The 18,088-nt window shown below is 42.8% G+C and overlaps 1 protein-coding gene across 9 annotated transcripts in view; it reads right to left on the reverse strand.

The window, feature by feature from the left end:
* SGCE (sarcoglycan epsilon) overlaps window positions 1-16,161 on the reverse strand; it is a 66,834-nt gene extending 50,673 nt beyond the window's left edge. For 4 of the 9 annotated variants that reach the window (XM_032785361.2, XM_032785365.2, XM_032785357.2 and 1 more), the window contains exon 1: window positions 16,021-16,160. In XM_032785361.2, the coding sequence (XP_032641252.1) occupies window positions 16,021-16,135 (115 nt within the window). In that variant the 5' untranslated portion in view covers window positions 16,136-16,160. Of the gene's footprint in view, window positions 1-7,106; window positions 7,212-16,020 lie in introns of all 9 variants that reach the window. The other 5 variants (XM_032785368.2, XM_032785366.2, XM_032785360.2 and 2 more) reach the window with 4 other exon arrangements.
* Window positions 16,162-18,088: the final 1,927 nt, after the last annotated feature.

Below are 18,088 nucleotides of genomic sequence, written 5' to 3' on the forward strand. Positions count from 1 at the left end.
CTCTGGGCATAGCTGGGGATCTGCACTGGCAGATCACCACAGTGTGCTCAGTACTGTTGTGAATCTCCATCCACATGGTACCCCTACCTCTTAAACCACTGCCAGTATCAAGGCCTTATTGCTGATAACACCCAACTGAGGCAAGATTTCTTTTTTCAGTTTTTCTTTAGGCCAAACTTATTGCATGATGTTTGCTCACAAAACATTGCTGAACAACAATTAGTAACAAACATTCTATTCCTTGCATCAGATATTCTGAGCCTCGTTTTCTAAGATTAATAGCTTCAAGTGCCACATATATTACTGAGCTCCACAAATCAATCTTTTTCTGATTATATGTATGTATTAATCCTGGTTATCACAGTTGCCTTTGCCCACTGTGAATTTTGCTTTTATTAGATTATACTAAACAGCCACATCTTATAATAATTTTATCAGTAAGAATAAATTCAAATGGTCTTGAAATGTAAATACATTTTATGAAAAAAAATCTGTATTAATAAACCAGTTATTGTTAATATATTTAAAGCAGGTTTCATTTAACTAAATTAACCTAGAACAATTTGCTGCATTTAATCAAAGTTGATAAGTACACCCACCATCTTGCCTTAGTGACCCCATAAAGTCTCACACTTGCTTTTGTAAATGAACTATAAATAGATCAAGGAAATAGAATTATATGGGAAACTGTATCTAACAAGAAAATCTGAACAAGTAATTTGTAACATTAATAAGATTATTTACAGAACAGAAAAGGTCAGAAAAATATGCTGACTTGATGAAACCTAAAGAAAAAAATAATCTATTTTTCTGTTCCAGATGCTTTGCTTTATACCTTGAGACCTAAATACTACAGCAAAGATCAGTTTCAAAAAGGAGAATCAATGAAAAAGTAAGGTAAACTTTCTCCATAAGGAATACTTAGAAGAATTAATGAGAGAGACTACAGTGGGGAATTTCTGCAGAAAAATTATTTCTCTGACATGTCTTATGTCTTACATAGGCAGTTTACTGGATATTGCCATATACACTACAATGGGTGCTCCTCATAATGGGATATATTCTGTTGTTGAGGTAAGTGTACCATTGAGGATGTAAAATAATGACGTTGGTGGACAATTAAAACTAAGCTTCAGAGGAACAAATTAATCCTAGAAATGACTTTACCATGTTGAACATCCTAAAAGCAGCTTTAGAATTAGGCCACAGCTGGAATGGAAGCCAGGGTTTCTCTTTATTGAAAAAATTAGTGGTGTTTTAAAATGTTCACTGATGTGTTTGAATTAATGTTTTTAACACTGATTAGCACCTAGTATAAAGTCATCTTTTAAAAAGTTGTCTACCAGTGCTACAATGCTTTAAGTTTATAAAGCATGTTACAGACATTAGTTAACCCTCACAATAACCCTGTGAGTTAGTTTATAATATTATTGTATCAGAGGGGTAGCCGTGTTAGTCTGATCCTCCCAACAGCCTTACCACCACCTGCCCAGCCAGACACTACAAGGACTAAAATGTGAATTCACTGAAAGCCAACGTCTTCCAGTGGATGGCAGAGGTCGTGGGGTATCTATAGGGGGAGAGGGATGGATTTTTTAGTTCTTTTTTCGGCGAGTACTGGGTCAGCTTCCTGTGGAGTCGGTACTTTGATCTAGACTCTGTACGATCGATTTTCAGTATTGTATTTGACTTGACTTGCTACCCGCGTTTATATTCTAAAGTGCTAGGAATAAGTTTCAAACTATAACTATATTCTATGATAATATCAACTATCTTATTCCTATTCGAGCGGAGTAAACTGATAGTTTGAGCAAGCTTGTGGTGATTTGGTAAGGTTGTCATGGTTAATTCCGGGTGAAGGCAGAATGCGGTTTCCTCAGTGCTTGGCTTTAGAATGATCGTGTGAATGTGGCCCGGGATGGAAGCTGGAGGGCATGACCAGGTAGAGAGACATAGCGGTCGGATAGTTCGTAAGGGTGGGTTATGTAACCCTGTCTCCATAGACACTATTTGCACCGTGGTGTCTAGGAAGTAGAAAACCCCCATGTAGATTGGTCCCAGCCTGAGAATTGATGGTAGGGCTGGAAAGCATGTTAATCGTGGTGGAATTTTATTTTTCACAGAGCTCTCTTCCACATTGGGTCCAGATATGATGAATTGTCATCAATGTAGCGTAGGTAGAGAAAGGGGGCAGATAGAAGTGGTGACGGTAAAAAAGGGGGCGCACGAGGAAAGCCGTTGGTTTTACCAGGTCGCCAGTCAATCAAGCATAAAAAATATTGGCATATTGTGTGGGCCAATCGGCTGTGCCCATAGCGGGTGCCACTGATCTGGAGATATATATTCTCATAAATTTGAAAATAGTTGTGTGGTGAGAATAAAAAAGGGCACAGGAGCTCCAAGGTGCAAGCCAGTTTGTGGCTGTGGCACGAATGAAGCATAGAAGAGATTACTGTTTCCATGACAGCTTCAGCTTGTATTACCATCTGTGTGTGGGATGGTTCGTGTTAGACAGCCTCACGCAATCTCTGTACGCATGTTGAACTAGGATGGTGTTTTCTGGAAGGTCACCATGCGTTGTAGTTTCCTCAGGAAATCAGTAGTGTCAACGGAGATTAGCTTGGGAGTGCTGTGGTATAGGGGTATGAGTAGAGAGTCCACAATTCCAAAGTCCTTCAGTGAGAGTGCCATGCCTGAGCATGTAATTGGGGCCCAGGAATTTCCCAGGTTGTGGATCTGAGTAGTAGATAGAATACCCAGGTGCGGGGCTCTAAGGGTATGTTGATTTGTTCCGGTGTTAGTGTAGGGAGTGTCCTGAGTAAGGATGTTGCAGTTCTCTTAGTGTAACTCCTCAGTGGGATTCATGAGTGAAGTTGGCCTGTAGAAATTTGGTGTTGGAGAGTTGTCTGGCAGCCTCCTTCTGGTAGTTACACCTGTTCCATAGATGACAATAGCACTCCTTTATCAGCCTCTTTGATGATAATGTCAGGGTAAGTTTCTGAGGCTGTGGATGCCATATTGCATTCTGCACGACTTAGGTTATGGAAGCAAGTAATGTTTGTTTTTCCAAAACAATTTCTGCCTATGCACATCGGCGGAAGCATTCCAAATGTAATAAGCTCCAGACTGGTCTTTTTCGACCCTCAGGAGGAGTCCATGTGGAGTTCTTCTCTTGTGCTATTGGTGGGCAGGGTACTATAGTGCGCCTGGTTCAGCGATGTTGTCCTGAGTATTCTTTGAGTCGGAGACAGCGAAAGTAGGCTTCCAGATTGCCGCAGAACTGTATCATGTTGGTAGGGGTGGCAGGGCAGGAAGATCCCGAGATAGGACAGACTTTTCCTTTCTGGGCTAAGCATGTAGTTGGATAGATGACGATATTTTCTGTGGTGGGTTGGGGGTACCAACGGTTGTGGCCCCATGAGGCAGGTAGGAGTTTAGACAGCTTTACAGTCCTTTTTCCTTGGTAGAGAGGTGAAGTGAGTAATGTAGATCTCTGTCTTTTTAGTGAAGTCCATTTATATGGAAGTTTTGGTTATTAATGAGAGTTCCAGGTGGAGAGCTCTTTTTGATGTGGTTTTCCTGTTTGCTGTATAGGATGCTGATCAGGTGATTCCTAGTTTCTTGTGGAAATAGAGTGGGCCAATAATCTCTACTGCGGTCTTTGTGTAAATATGTAGATAGCAGTGGATTTTTTACCTTTAGTCCATTTGGTATGAATATACTTCCTTGACCAAATGCAAACGGATGGACATCTGTCTGTATTTTGTGAAGTTTCTTTCATGAGGGTTGAAATGGATTTCCACTCCTTACGGCTAAATGTAGTGCTGCCATGGTGTCAAGTATCAGAGGGTAGCCGTTTTACTGCTTTTACAGATCCAGACTAGAATCCTTGTGGCAGCCTTATAGACTAAACAGAAGTTTGGAGCATGAGCTTTCCGTGGGTGAATATCCAACTTAGTCAGATAGCCCGTAGTGGAAATTTCCAGAGGCAGGTATATATATGCAGGCAGCTACGAGATAGAGGTTGTTCATCATGGAAGGAGAGGCCTCTCTTCTAGCAGCTGAGGTGTGAAAACCAAGGAGGAGAAACTGGTTTTGTAGTTGGCAAGCCATTCACAGTCTTTGTTTAATCCTGAGCTGATGGTGTCAAATTTGCAGATGAACTGAAGCTCAGCAGTTTCTCTTTGAAGTGTGGTCCTGAAGTTTTTTTGCTGCAGGATGGCCACCTTAAGGTCTGCTACGGTGTGGCCAGGGAGTATTATTGTAATTATTCTAATATAATCATTTATTATTATTATTATCATTACCCGGGGGGCGGGTCTTGGGTTAACCAAAACCAACTAACACACTTAAGCAGTAGTTGCTCTTTCTACATTAGGTTGAAGTCCTGTTTAAAACAGTGTTAAAACTGTGTTAGCAAACATCTTTTAAAAAACAGGGAGGGATAGCTCAGTGGTTTGAGCATTGGCCTGCTAAACCCAGGGTTGTGAGTTCAACCTTGAGGGGGCCCTTTGAGGATTTAGTTGGGGATTGGTCCTGCGTTGAGCAGATGACCTCCTGAGGTCCCTTCCAACCCTGATAGTCTATGGAACCTTGAAAGGTAGAGTCCTACCCTCTGGATATACACTGCTACCTCGATATAACACCACCTGATATAACACGAATCTGGATATAACATGGTAAAGCAGCGCTCCCAGGGGGCCGGGGTGTGCACTCCGGTGGATCAAAGCAAGTTCAATATAACATGGTTTCACCTATAACATGGTAAGATTTTTTGGCTCCCAAGAACAGCGTTATATCGAGGTAGAGGTGTATATTAGCTTCATTAATGCTAACGTAATTGAGCACATGCATCCACAAAAGAAAACACACATTAATCCCACTTCCCCTTCTGTTTTAATCAATAATCCCCTGCCTTTAAAGGGCAAACTCTAAAATATTTTGAAAAAATAAACCCCCTAAATTTTCCTACTTGCAGTCCTTAACCCTAGTTTCTAATCCCAGTTCCACTAATTGGTCCCTAGTATTTCAACATGTTATCTATCTACTTACTTATGCCCTCACTACTATATTATTTAAGCTTCATACTCATTAATGGATTTTATCCTCACAGCACCCATGTAAGGTACAGAAATATCTCCATTTTAGAGATGGGCAACAGAGGCACAAGGTACATTGATGGGGTTGCCAATTTTGGTTGGACATATTCCTGGAACTTTCATCATGACAATCTTGCATTTAAGATTAATCTTTAAATCCTGGAAACTCCAGGACAACCCTGGAGGGCTGACAATTTTTATATTGAATAACATGCCCACACAGCCACTCAAAGCCTGTGGCTGAGCTGGGAATTGTTTCCATTAGGTCTCCCGAGTCCTAGTCCAGTACCTAATCCACGAAACCATCCCTCTTACTTATGTATAATTCAGTGTACTTTGAATGATATATTCTATTCATTGTACAGGATGAAATTTGATCTTACATATATTTATCTTATAACCACATAAGAATTGTAACAACAGAACTCTGGAGACTGGTATTTGGAAAGTTCTCCACAGCTTTTCCTCTCCCTCCCCCTGATGTTTCTTCAAAATGAGAAAGAAAGTGGAAGGTGAATCTTCGGTCCAATATGCCACTTGCTCTTCCTCTCCAGCTGATAAGAATATATCTCATTTATGGATAGTTTGTTATCTTCAGGCTGTGCAGCCTTTTAACAATCTTCTATGACTGACCGATCATGGAGAAAAATGTGCAACTGTCCTAAATTGGCAGAAGATTTAACTGAACATTCTCACTCACTCCCAGTGTCATTTCCGTGAGCCAGACTGCCAAATATTCTGAATATTGTTTGACAGTTTTTGTGTGACTCTACCTCATGGAAGGGGAAAGTTTTGGGCTACTTTGGTAGCAGACACAGAATGCTTCCACAGGATATTTAATTTCTTACTAAAGGTCATACAGAATATATGGTCCCAGATTAGGTGCTCTCAAGGCATGTAGGAGGTATCATCTACCTTCACTGCACTGTTTTTGCTCCTCCTTTCCCCCCTGACTCCATGAAGACCTTTCTGTGAATCCTGGGAGGTACACGCTGGGAAAGGCTGAAAGCTGCACAGGCCTGGGGGATAAGTAGACAGGCTGGGAACAGAGGGGAGAGGAAACATAAATTGTCTTTCTCTGGCCCTGTAAGGATTCCCCTGGGAAAATAATGCTACCTCAGACTGTATTACCTCTTATGAGTAGTGTTTCTTTTTCCTTCCCCATAGATCCTGGGGACAGGCATAGCCAGGAAATCATCCCACTGGAGCTGTACTGTCAGAGAGCCTAGAGGCTGTGAGCTGTCAGAGGCCAGAGCTAGCAGGGAGGACCAGGATCTCAGTGCGGATGACCCTGCTCTTCCATTGATATCAGAGGATCAACCAGATTTGGTGACAGGTCTGCAGTGTATTCTGCATGTGTGTGGGGGGGAGTGGGGGGAACCCATTCTTCTCAACAGCGAATGTGGGGGATCTCCAGAAGGAAATCCATATAGAAGTTTCTTCCTCCAGAGCTCCTTTTCCAGATTCCCTGGGTAAGGGTGATCCTGGCCATAGCTAGAGCTCTAGGGAGATCCAGATCCTTCACCTAGCTATATTATGCATGAAAAGTTATTGGCATTTTCTCAGATTACTGTTGGTCTCAGTAAAATTCAGCTGCAATATTTTATGTGTACTCCAACAGATAAATAATAAAAATTGTTTTTTTTCTACATATAAATATGGAATGAAATATTTTAATAGTTATAACAAGTTATTGCATTAAGCACACTGCAAAGATGTTTTTAAGCAACCAGCAGTGAGAAGAATATACGCAATATTAGGTTATACACACAGCCATTATTTTAAGCAAAGCCATAGGCAACATAAAAAACACGAGGGAAACTAAACCTAAAGACACACAGAATCCTGACAGTTTAGAAGATTAAAGAACTATAAGATTGTTTTTCATAATTACTTACCTTGAGATGTCATTTTATTAATAAACATTCACTGAAAAAGCAAAGGTAATATTGAAAGCAGATGTTGACTGAACCCAGAATGGGATTTAAATGTACAACCTAAACTCACCATTCTTTTCAGCAGCCCTTATTCTGCTGATAATATAACTGTTGGGTTGCTTAGTCTTCCAGTTAATTGTTCCATTTATCCCTTCAGCAGAGCTTAACAAAAAAGCTTTTCAAAATAAAATAAATGCAAACAAAAAAAGAATTAATGTCAGTTTAACAGACTCCCACAGATCAAATGCCATTAGCTGGGATCAGATTCTTTCAAAGCCAACTTTTGTTTTCAACTTTTCTTCAGAGTGTAGAAACAGAAATAAATAAAACAGATGATGCTGGCAGTCACCATTCTTGCATGCTATCTCCAAATAAGCCCAAGTCTACACTTCAGCCAGCCTACCTATGTCAGACAGGGTGTGATGGTATGTGATCTATGACCAACACAGCAATACCAGCAAATATGCATTGTGCAAATGCAGTTATCCTGAAAAACTGTACTTTTAGCAGCATAGTTGGTTTCGCTCTGGGGATGAGGGTTTAGAAAAAACTATACTGGTAAAGGTGTAGCTTTGCCAGTACAAACTGCATCCGAGCTACAAGTGCTTTGCCAGTATAATGTACTGGTATACCTATACCGGTAAAGTGCAATGTAGACAAGGCATAAGAGGTTGAACAACAAGTCACTCTCAGTTCACGCTACTACTACACTATTAATTGGCTAACAATTTGCAGAAGACAAAGCAATTCAGATTTTCCCCAAAGACCATGTGAATCATTATGGGCCTAAGTGTGCTCCACATCATATCCAGTGTAATAATGTGTCATGTGTAATATATTTGTTTTAAAGTTCTCGTAAAACAAATTCAAATGCATAAACATAATCCTCTATTGAACAATGTAAGTAAGCAAGGAATTTTAAATATAAAGGTTATATTTCAAAGTGTTTACTGTGACAGTTAATATAAATGTGTGTGTGATTTAGAGTTTACCACAATATACTATTATTGGAATGTTTGTTGTTGTTCTAAATGTATGAAAGACTTATCTTAAAATCAATGTAAATTCTACCAGCAAGGCCATTTAGTTCAGAATGATAACAAAATCAATGTTTTGTTTACCACTGATTTTTTTTTTTAAAACAGCCCATTAACTAAAAGGATTCCTTAAAGAAGTTGAAGAATGTCATATGATGGGAAATGGGCAGGTTATAATCAACAACCTTGCATGTATTCAGTTTGGGGGTAAGTACAAGCATTAATCTTCTGAAATGAAGTTAAACTGCCTTTGTCTGATTTTTAAAGATAATATCAAGCTGTAGTTTCTTGTCTGGGATCCAAAGGTGGCAGTAGGGATAACTGATAATAAATAGGCTAAGAGGGCTGAACACCAAACATTAAATGCCCCTTTATTTATTTAAAACAAAATCTCTTCTGGCACATGATTTTTTCTCCCTTCTCTCCAGAAGCTCAATGGAAAGCAGCAGCAGGTTGGATGGGACAAGGAGAGAAGGGAATGGTAGATTCTAGCCACATCAGCGAAGAATCAGAATAAAGTTCAGGATGGGAGGAGCAGGTGGGCCACACTAGGATAAAAATGTGCTAACACTCAAATTCTACTTGTGCTGGCTACACTAAAGTTTTAAAATGTCTTAGCTAATACATCCTAATAGTGAAAAGGGAAAGGAAGCTGGACAGATCTTCCACGCACGCATAAAAACCAGTCACAGATTAGCCACTGGGCCAACAGGGCCTGTGCTCAAGGGCTCCAGCCAATTGGGCAGCACCTGGAAAAATGCAATAGAGTCCTGTGGCACCTTATAGACTAACAGAAGTATTGGAGCATAAGCTTTCGTGGATGAATACCCACTTTGTCAGACGCAAGGAAAAATGAAAAAATGGGCACCCCCACGCCCCGACCCACTCTGCTTGGCTCTCCTGCCGAGGAGCGGGGTCAGGGCATGGGAGCTTGCTGTGCTCCATCCACCCAGTGCTCCTGCTGGGCTGTGAATCTGGGGCACAGGGGCTTTCCCCACTCTGTCCGCCCACGTGTTGCTCCTATCAGAGAGGGGGGTTAGGGTATGGGGTAAGAAGCACCGAGCAGGCAGGGCAGGACAAGCCCCCATGCCCTGACCCCGTATCCCTGGCAGGAGTGCCAGGGAGGAATGCAACTGCAGGCAGAAGGGGGTGAGAAGGGGCCCCCACTTGCTCTGGCCCAGGGCCCCACAAACAGCTCATCTCCCACTGATAAAAAACACTGTAACTGGCTCCTGCCCAGTACATACTCTAGAATCCCTGACATAGTCAGAGGTGGGGAGAAGGGAAGGCATGGCCAGAACCCCTTGGCACTATTAACAGCTGATCTATATTACAACAGCCCTTAGATTAGAAACAAGCAAAGATGGTAATGGGTTTAAAGGACTAAATAAAAACACAGTAAAGTCAACAGAAGCAATCAATGTCAAGACATTGATATTTCTGCATAATTAGTGTATTTTTTAAAATTGTTGTTATTCTCTTCTTGACACACTTTGACTTACAGTACTCCACTAACTCTCACTCCCTTTATTTAATTATAAGGAAACTGGATGTCTCCAAGGACTCTGAAATAAGATAAAAACATTTCACATCTACGCCATTTGTTCAAATCCAGCCAAGATGGTGATGACCAAAAGTTGACAGAACTGGAAAGCTGTTCAGTGCCCAATAAGTAGTTTCACTAGTTGCAGTTTTTTGTGTGTGGATAGTCAATTCACAGAACCACCATTACACATTTGATAAGTCTCAGTAAAGAAGCCAATGGCTAAATGAACATGGAACACATCATTTCAAATACAGTACCTCCAGACCTTTCCTGAGCATTTAATTTTATTATTAAAATAAATCATACCACCTTAAAATTGTTAAAACCTCAAATGAGGCATGGTATATATACTATCCAACCTCACTGGTACTTCAAATACCTCACTTGATATTACATAAAAATATTATAAGTATATTCATTTCAGAACAATTTATATTTACATTCTGCATATCTATATTGTGTCCATGGTAACTCTGCAGGGTTGTGGAGTCAAACAGGAAATGGTTAAGTGGCTGAAGAGTAAATGCAGCTGGACCTCATGCACCTACCTGGCACAGCTGTTATTTATAAACAAAGGAAAACACAAGACATGGCCAGATTAGAAGGAAAGAACTAAACGCTGTGTTTTTAAGATAACATCCTCTTCTTTGGGGAGAGTAGCTATTTTGGGGAGTTGGTTTATGTCTTACAAAGATAAGGCTGTTTATTTGGACTTTGCTTATACTCTGGAAAAGAGAGAATTTAAGAGTTTATTCATTTTACAATTTTGTACTACCAGAAAGGGAATGCCTAGCCCATGATAAAAGCAAATAAGAATGTCTGAAGTTTAATTACAACATACTAATAGCCTTTAAATGTTCACTGTCAACTTGAAGTCTACCTAATTTTTTTAAAAAGTTTGCCACTTTCAGGTACTACATCTGGCCTACCTCCTCTACCATGATGTGTGATTTTTATCCTTACATTTTACTACTTCTGTAAATGTGTATATTCTCTTCCCTGGTGCGATGTGAAAAACCACACACAAGCACAAGTAACTGGCTACAATACAGTAAATATTGTCAACTGTACAAATAAAGAAATGGAAAACTTATGATAACCTTAAATTATCTTTTACTTCAGGGGCTCCCAGGTAAAACTGAGGTTGCTAAAAGGAGGTTTTCTCCAATCCTAGTCACTCCCTCCTTTATCTAATGCTTTATGAGAAACCATTCAACTGGCTTAAGGGGTATGGGGTGGGGGGAGGATATCTGTTACTAGCTCTTTAGTTTCTACATCTGCTTCTAAAATATTAATATTTCTTTCTGTACTACAAAGGTTACTTTTTTATTATGAGAATGAATTAAAATAGCAACTTTGTAAAGTTATCTAAACTGGGAGGAAAAGACAAATCTTCAGGATAAAAAAACAAATTCAAGAAAATGTAACTAAGGAGTTTTAGAGATCTATACCAAGATTTCTAATGTCCAGACTCTATACTTTCTTCAAGTATCTGAGAGGAGAGAGTTGTATAACTATATGACGACACTTTTCAGTTTGATTAGAAACTGTAAATCAATCTTTCAAGTATCCAAATTAGTCTGTAATTTTTTCCTTCTAAATTATGCCACCATACAAACAAACTGTATTCCATAATTGATGTCAAACCAATCAGATGACTATCATAAAGATTCACCCTTTTGTGTCTACGTATCTCATTAATATACAAGCCTTATATTTCTTTTTGATGATGATGAGTTATGTCAGCAGGAAGGAGAATATGGATTAAGGCATGAGCACTAGTTGCTTAGGGCGGCTCCTCCTTAAGTTATGCAGGTAAGACTCTGAACTCCTACTTAAACAAATACATTTCTAGCCCTCATGGTGCAAAGAAAACACTGAAAAAAGAAAACAAAGTAATTGATGCAGTGATGTCTGAATCTACAGATGGACAGAAACAGTAGCTCAGAGAGTATGAACTACTCTATTCTTTTCAGTCGGTGTTATTGCCAAGACCCAGTCCACTGCTTTTGTGGTCCTGCAAACATTATTCTAGTGATCATTCTGTGGCAGGAAGAGACAAGTGCAATGGGTATAGCCCAGTTTCGTAAGCAGATATGCCCCCAGCTTCTGAAGTAAGTACTGGGGGTCTAATGTTTCTGCTGCTGCCTCTGCAAAGGGGGAGGAGACCCTTCCTGCTGTTCTTGAGGCACTTATATTATTATCCCTGCCTCTACTAGAGGGGAGGAAGCTCCTGCACTACCACTCCAAATAGATGGGGTAGGGGAATGGCAGGGCTACAGAGTGGGGACAAGAGAACAACCACAAGGGGATGTGTGCCTACAGCTCCATATTCCCTTAATCTGACTCTAAAGGCAATATGACTGATTTATAAAAATTTTCAAAGAGAAATCAAGTATAAGGCTTAATCTTGGGATAATGTAGAGGTCTTTATCTCAGACTCTAGTAAACTCTTTTCCCCATGTCTGAAATCATGACTTGAAAAGAACTCTAGTTTTAACAGCAATTATTGAACTAGTAGTTCTTTGAAATAATAAACATTTTAAAAGCACGTTCTACCACAATATCAGGAATGTCAAGTCTTATCTTCCCTGGCTTTGCTGGAGAACTTTCAAGAGCAGGGGAAGAGGTCACAGATGGTCATCATTAACTCTCATATCTCAAATGAAGAAATCAAGAATTCTGAATCTTAAAGTTCACTAGACAGTGGAATTAAATGACAACAAAAAAACTCCTTGAAACAGTAACTAAAAATTCCATAGCCTTTTAGTCTCACAAATGATATAACTTTTAGTAAACATGTTTTTTTTCCAGGGTTAATAAAACCTTTATTTCTGAAACAAACTTTTTTAAACCTTTGTTATTTATACATCATGAAGCAAAAAGGGAAAGAGCCTGGACTTGTGCTATTGCAGATCAAGTGCTACAACTAGAGGCAAGAGTAAGATCTTAATTAGCCAAATTTGCAGAAGACAACACTTCAAGCAGTGCCCTTAATCAACATGCAGACCATCTACCAGTATCAGTAGATGTTGCATGCACAGGTTAAAAGCAATTTAAAAATCAAACAATGCTTCGGTGTATTAGGGGATGTTGAATTGCTTCCAAAATCCTGATTGATATGCAAATAAGAATTCAGAATTAAGTGAATATCTTCAAATATATAATCCTGAATGAGATTAAGCCCTGGTTATCTGAGAACAAACCCTCTGTGACATGCATAAGTTGAGATCAGCAAAGACTCCTACGGTAAAGTCTCATTGATAACTTAGGGTCTTCTGTTTTGAACTCACTCCCCATTCCATAGAGTAGTGGTCACCAGAGGCCAGATTTATTAATCTTTCAGGTTCAGGAAAGTTCCTTTAAGATATTAAAGAGGGAGAGGTATGGGATGATTACCTTATGGGCAGTTCTGTATTTTATGTGTGAACTCAGAGCACAGGATGACATCTATAGCTATATTTTATAATAGGGGTGGCCAAACTAACTGACCCTCCAAGCCACATACAATAATCTTCAGAAGTCTGAGAGCTGGGTGTGCCTGCTGGGGCTCAGGGCTTGAGCCCTGCTCTTGCTGAAGCTCCAAGCCCTGGAAGGTGCTGCCCACGGAGTTGAAGCCCCAAGTACCCCCTCCCTGCAGGGCAGAAGCCCCTGAGGTCCTCCTGTCCCAGTCTGGAAGGTGGAGAATGGGGGGAAATGGGGGAGCTCCACAAGCCACACTTTCACTATAAAAAAGCTGTATGTGGCTCATGAGCCAGTTTGGCCACCCCTTTTTATAAAGTTGAAGAAAAAGTAAATGAAGCTAATACTGCAATAAATACAATATTACAGAAGTTTGATATAATGTAAATAAACGTCAACTGCATACTAAGATACAGCTCTTATTATTATGCAGTCTTTTAAACCACACATAGTTATCCACAACTGTAACCTAGACAAGGGCGGCTCTAGGTATTTTGCCGCTCCAAGCATGGCAGGCAGGCTGCCTTTGGCGGCTTGCCTGCGGGAGGTCCTCGGTCCCGCAGATTCAGCATCATGCCTGCAGGAGGTCCGCCGAAGCCACAGGACCAGCAGACCCTCCGCAGGCATGCCGCCGAAGGCAACCTGCCTGCCACCCTTGCAGCGACTGACAGAGCCCCCCAAGGCTTGCCGCCCCAGACACGCACTTGGCATGCTGGTGCCTGGAGCCACCCCTGATCCTATACCTTGGTTACATGGGTTACATAGAATAGTAGGGTTAGAAGGGACCTCAAGAGGTCATCTAGTCCAACCCCTAGACAGATTTTTGCCGCAGATTCCTAAATGGCCCCCTCAAGGATTGAACTCACAATCCTTGGGTTTAGCAAGCCAATGCTCAAACCACTGACCCTTCAAAAAAAGCAAGGCTGTAAAACCTCGAATGGGTTAGTTTTTCCACACTTCCATTCCAGAAACTCATAAAAACCTTTAAAAGTACTAGATTTAAAAACAAATGCTAATCCATTATTTTAATTGTGTGATTTTATCCCTTCTGAAGTTACCCTTCATTGACTACACCACTTATCCTGCACACTGAACCCATTCATCTGTAATGTAGATGTAAATAACCTGAGGTCTCTCACAGCGAGCACCAGAAATGAGCAACTAATCTTCCAAAAACCATTAACTTTTTTTTTCCACTTTCTGTATCTATCCAGTTAAAACTGCTGAAAATTTATAGCTGTAGAGATTGGCCTAGCGCCTCCTTTTACTGATAATCTAATCCTAGCATTGAGGCGGGGTTGGGGAGGAGGGCAAGGGAAAGCATGCTTCTGCTCTCTCAAGAGGGGAGCTGTTTCACGTATCTATGCTTGCTAGATAGAACTGGTATGATCCCCACCTTGCATTACATTGGTGGATTAACCACAAACATATGAATCAAAACCCAAAACACTTGTTAGACTCCACCCCAAAAAAATTCACATTACTTTTATTTTTTAAATATTTTAATACAGGTGGTGACCTCACTTATCATATTTAAGGTAAGTAATCCCAAATGCCACTGCTTAGTAGTTTGAGAGAATTAAATGGAAGTGAACTTTTGCTCACAACAAAGTGACAGAGAAACTATGTGACAAAACCACCCTACTGAACATCTATATACTCTTTTTCACTGCAAAATCTTGGTACCCTAATGATGAAGTTTGTGGGAGTGGCTGCACTCCTTTTGGTAGGGTGGCCTAACACTTTCCTTTATAAGAAATGTCCCTGCTTGAAGAGATAATGCTTTTTGTGGTAGGACTCTGAAAATAGTATGATCATGTGATAAAGACTGTCATAAACATATGCAGAAGGGAGCAGAATTAAAGTTTCCTATACAATCTCAGTTCTGGCACTCTAACTTCTGAGTGGTTGACACTGCTGTTCGTATAATATTCTTAAGTCTTTCTTGTATGTAATTATTTGCACAATGCGGGAAACATGCATGCTGCTTCAGACAGAGCTAGGAGAAGTGTCTGCAAATCCTATAAGGTCATGAGAGGTGATGGGAAAACAGAATCTTTGTAGCCTTCAGTAAAACCAGATATATGCTCACTACCTGAATTGAGTAGAAGGATCTCTTTTAAATGACTATGCCATCGGATTCTCTTCATGCATCACATCTCTTGTTCTTGACTGATTACCTACAGCCTGTTAATCTATGGAGCCATGCATACCATATTCATTACTGTGGCATGAGGGGTACCTCGCTCCCATGTACGTCATATGTAAAGTTAGGACAATTCCTAAAATGGGCATGTTTCTCCGGGTGTAGCTAAGCAGTGGTTGGGATGGGGAGGGGCTAACCAGCAATATATTATATGGAAGGTGGCCATCACATCACATCACATCACCTCTAGCATTCCGGTAGATTTTCATAGCGTCCTGATGCTGTTTTATAGCGTCAGCACAAGCCTAGGGGAGGGAGCAGTTGGGGCAGTATCAATCCTACAGAGGCTGACTGGGTGATGCACTGACACCGGGGCTCTGAGACTGGCTTTGCTGCAGAGACTCCTGTTTTCCGTAATGAGCTGATGATCGCAGTGGCTAGGCCCACGGGATGCTGCTGGGGACCGAAAGGGACGCAGGAGGAAGGGGGGAGTAATAAGGCTCCCATCGCTGCGGCTGCTGGAGGACAAGGCAGGGTTAGAGGGGCCGAAGCTGCTGGCGGGGAGGGGACTATGGGGGCCGCTACTAGAAGGGAAGGTGGGAGGTTTAAAAGAGGAGCTGCTGCTGCTGGGGGTAGTGACTAGGGGGTCGCAGGGAACAAAGAGGGCTCGAGGGGCCCGCAGCCTGGGGTTGAGGGGTGGCCGGCGAGGCAGGACGGGGTTTGGGGCGACCGGCGAGGGGTGTATAACGGGGCCGCGCCTGTTCGCTGCAATGAAGGAGCCGCTGCGACCAACCTGTCAGCAGGAGGGTGGTGAGGGCGCCCCCGCTCCGCCTGCTCTGCGACCGGGGCTCCGGCGTACAGCGCTGCATGGCTCCTCGCTCCTCCAGCCGCCGCCACCGCTGCTGCATCCTCCGCCCGCTCTGTGCCGCCGCCCGACACCAGCCAGCGGCATCCCCCCGCCCCTAGTGACGGTCTCCAAGCAGCGCCGGGCCGTCTCCACCGCGGGGCATGCTGGGAGGAGCCGGGCTCCCCTCAGGCTGGGAACGAGCCTATGCGCGCCCCTGAGCCGTGAGGGCGCGCGCAGGCTGAGATCGCGATGTGTGTGGCGAGGCCTCTCTCGGGATTGGGGGAGGGGCAGAAAGCTCCCTCAGAGGAGCCTGGGTGGGGAGGCGCCCTTCGACTCACTAGGTCACAAGTGCCCCGGCCACGCAGGCTCTGGCCTGTATTTAACCCTGAGGTGGAGCCTGACCTTACTCCTGCCATTCACTGCTGCACTGGCGCAGAGTGAGCAGGGTTTGCCTTGACCTGCAGCTTGTCCGTTCTGGCGCAGAAGGATTTGGGAATCCAGCTGGGTTCATCTTAGGGTTGCCAGGTGTCTAGTTGTCCGGTCGAAAAGGGACCCTAGAGGCTCTGGTCAGCACTGCCGATCTGGCCATTAAAAATCCTGTTGGCGATACAAGCAGGCTCCGTACCTGGCTTCACATGGCTCCTGGGAAGTTGCCAGTTTCTTCTTCTGGCTCCTAGGTGGAGGGACCGCTACTAACCCTTCTTTCAGCAACCCTCCTTGCCCCAAGAGCCCGCACCGAACAACTATCTTCCCAAAATAAAAGCCACTTACTGGGCACCTCCTCTGCTGTTTGTTCTTCCCCAAGCACCATCTGCTGCGACTGGCTACCTTCCTCCTGGCTTGAAAACAGCTCCTGGCTGCATGCATATAGGGATGTTGGGTCACCTTCTGGCTCTGGGCTCCCCTCCTCCTCACCACCCTTGCTCCCGCTTTCCTCCACCTGCCTTGTTGAGCTCTGGGCTCTGAAGTGTCCATGATGCTCTTCAGAGTGGAGGTGGGGTCACCCCAAAGTATCACGTCCAGCACTTTGTAGAAACGGCAGGTCGTGGGGGCAGCACCAGTGTGGTGGTTTGCCTCCCGCGCTTTGCGGTAGGCATTCCACAGCTCCTTCACTTTAACCCTGCACTGCACTGCGTCCTGGTCATGGCCCCTTTCCATCATGGCCGTTGATATCTGCCTGTAGATATCATAATTCCTACGACTGGAAAGCAGCTGGGAGTGGACAGCTTCCTCCCCCCAAACACTGATGAGGTCCAGCACCTCACCATTGCTCCATATTGGGGATTGCCTGGCACGTGGAGGCATGGTCACCTGAAAAGGTGCATTAAGAGCACTCCACGCATTGCTGACCAAACAGGAAGGGGAATTTCAAAATTCCTAGAGAATTTAAAGGGTGGGTATGATAGTTGGTCACCTGAGGGCAGGGCAGTAGATTTCAAAGTGATGACCAGATGACCAGCTGCAGAGTCCAGGCACTCTATGTGCCTTCCCAGTGTGGACACCTCAGGAGTTAGGGCGCCCGGGGCTGATTTAATGCATTGTAACTTGCCAGTGTAGCCAAGGCCATAGTCATGGTTCAGTTACTCCCCTTCCCCTTCCTGAAAGTTGCCAGGGCCGGATTTAGGGGCAGGCGACCACCTGGGATGCTGGATTGAGGTGGGCGTGCTAGGCTCAGGGTGCTGTTTTTATTGTTAGTGAGAAATGGAAATATAGAATGTTCTGAAGTAACATGTTTCAGGAATTCCATATGTGGATTACTTTTTCACTAACCATGTAGAATGTTTTGTAGAATCGCATGGAACCTTCCAGTCTTTCAGAGAACAACATTTTCCTTGAATCTCATAGAATGTTGTCAGCCATGCCCTTGTGGGTATATAAGGGGCAGGATGTCGCCAGTCAGTCAGTGAGATGTAAGAATGAACTGAACTGAACTGAGAGCCCAGCTGCAATATTGCGAACCTTGTTTTATTGTGTAATTGTGAAAGTGTACTTGTGTTTTAAAACTTGAAGAATG

This window comes from Chelonoidis abingdonii, chromosome 2, assembly GCF_003597395.2.
Source record: "Chelonoidis abingdonii isolate Lonesome George chromosome 2, CheloAbing_2.0, whole genome shotgun sequence".
NCBI lineage: Eukaryota > Metazoa > Chordata > Testudines > Testudinidae > Chelonoidis > Chelonoidis abingdonii.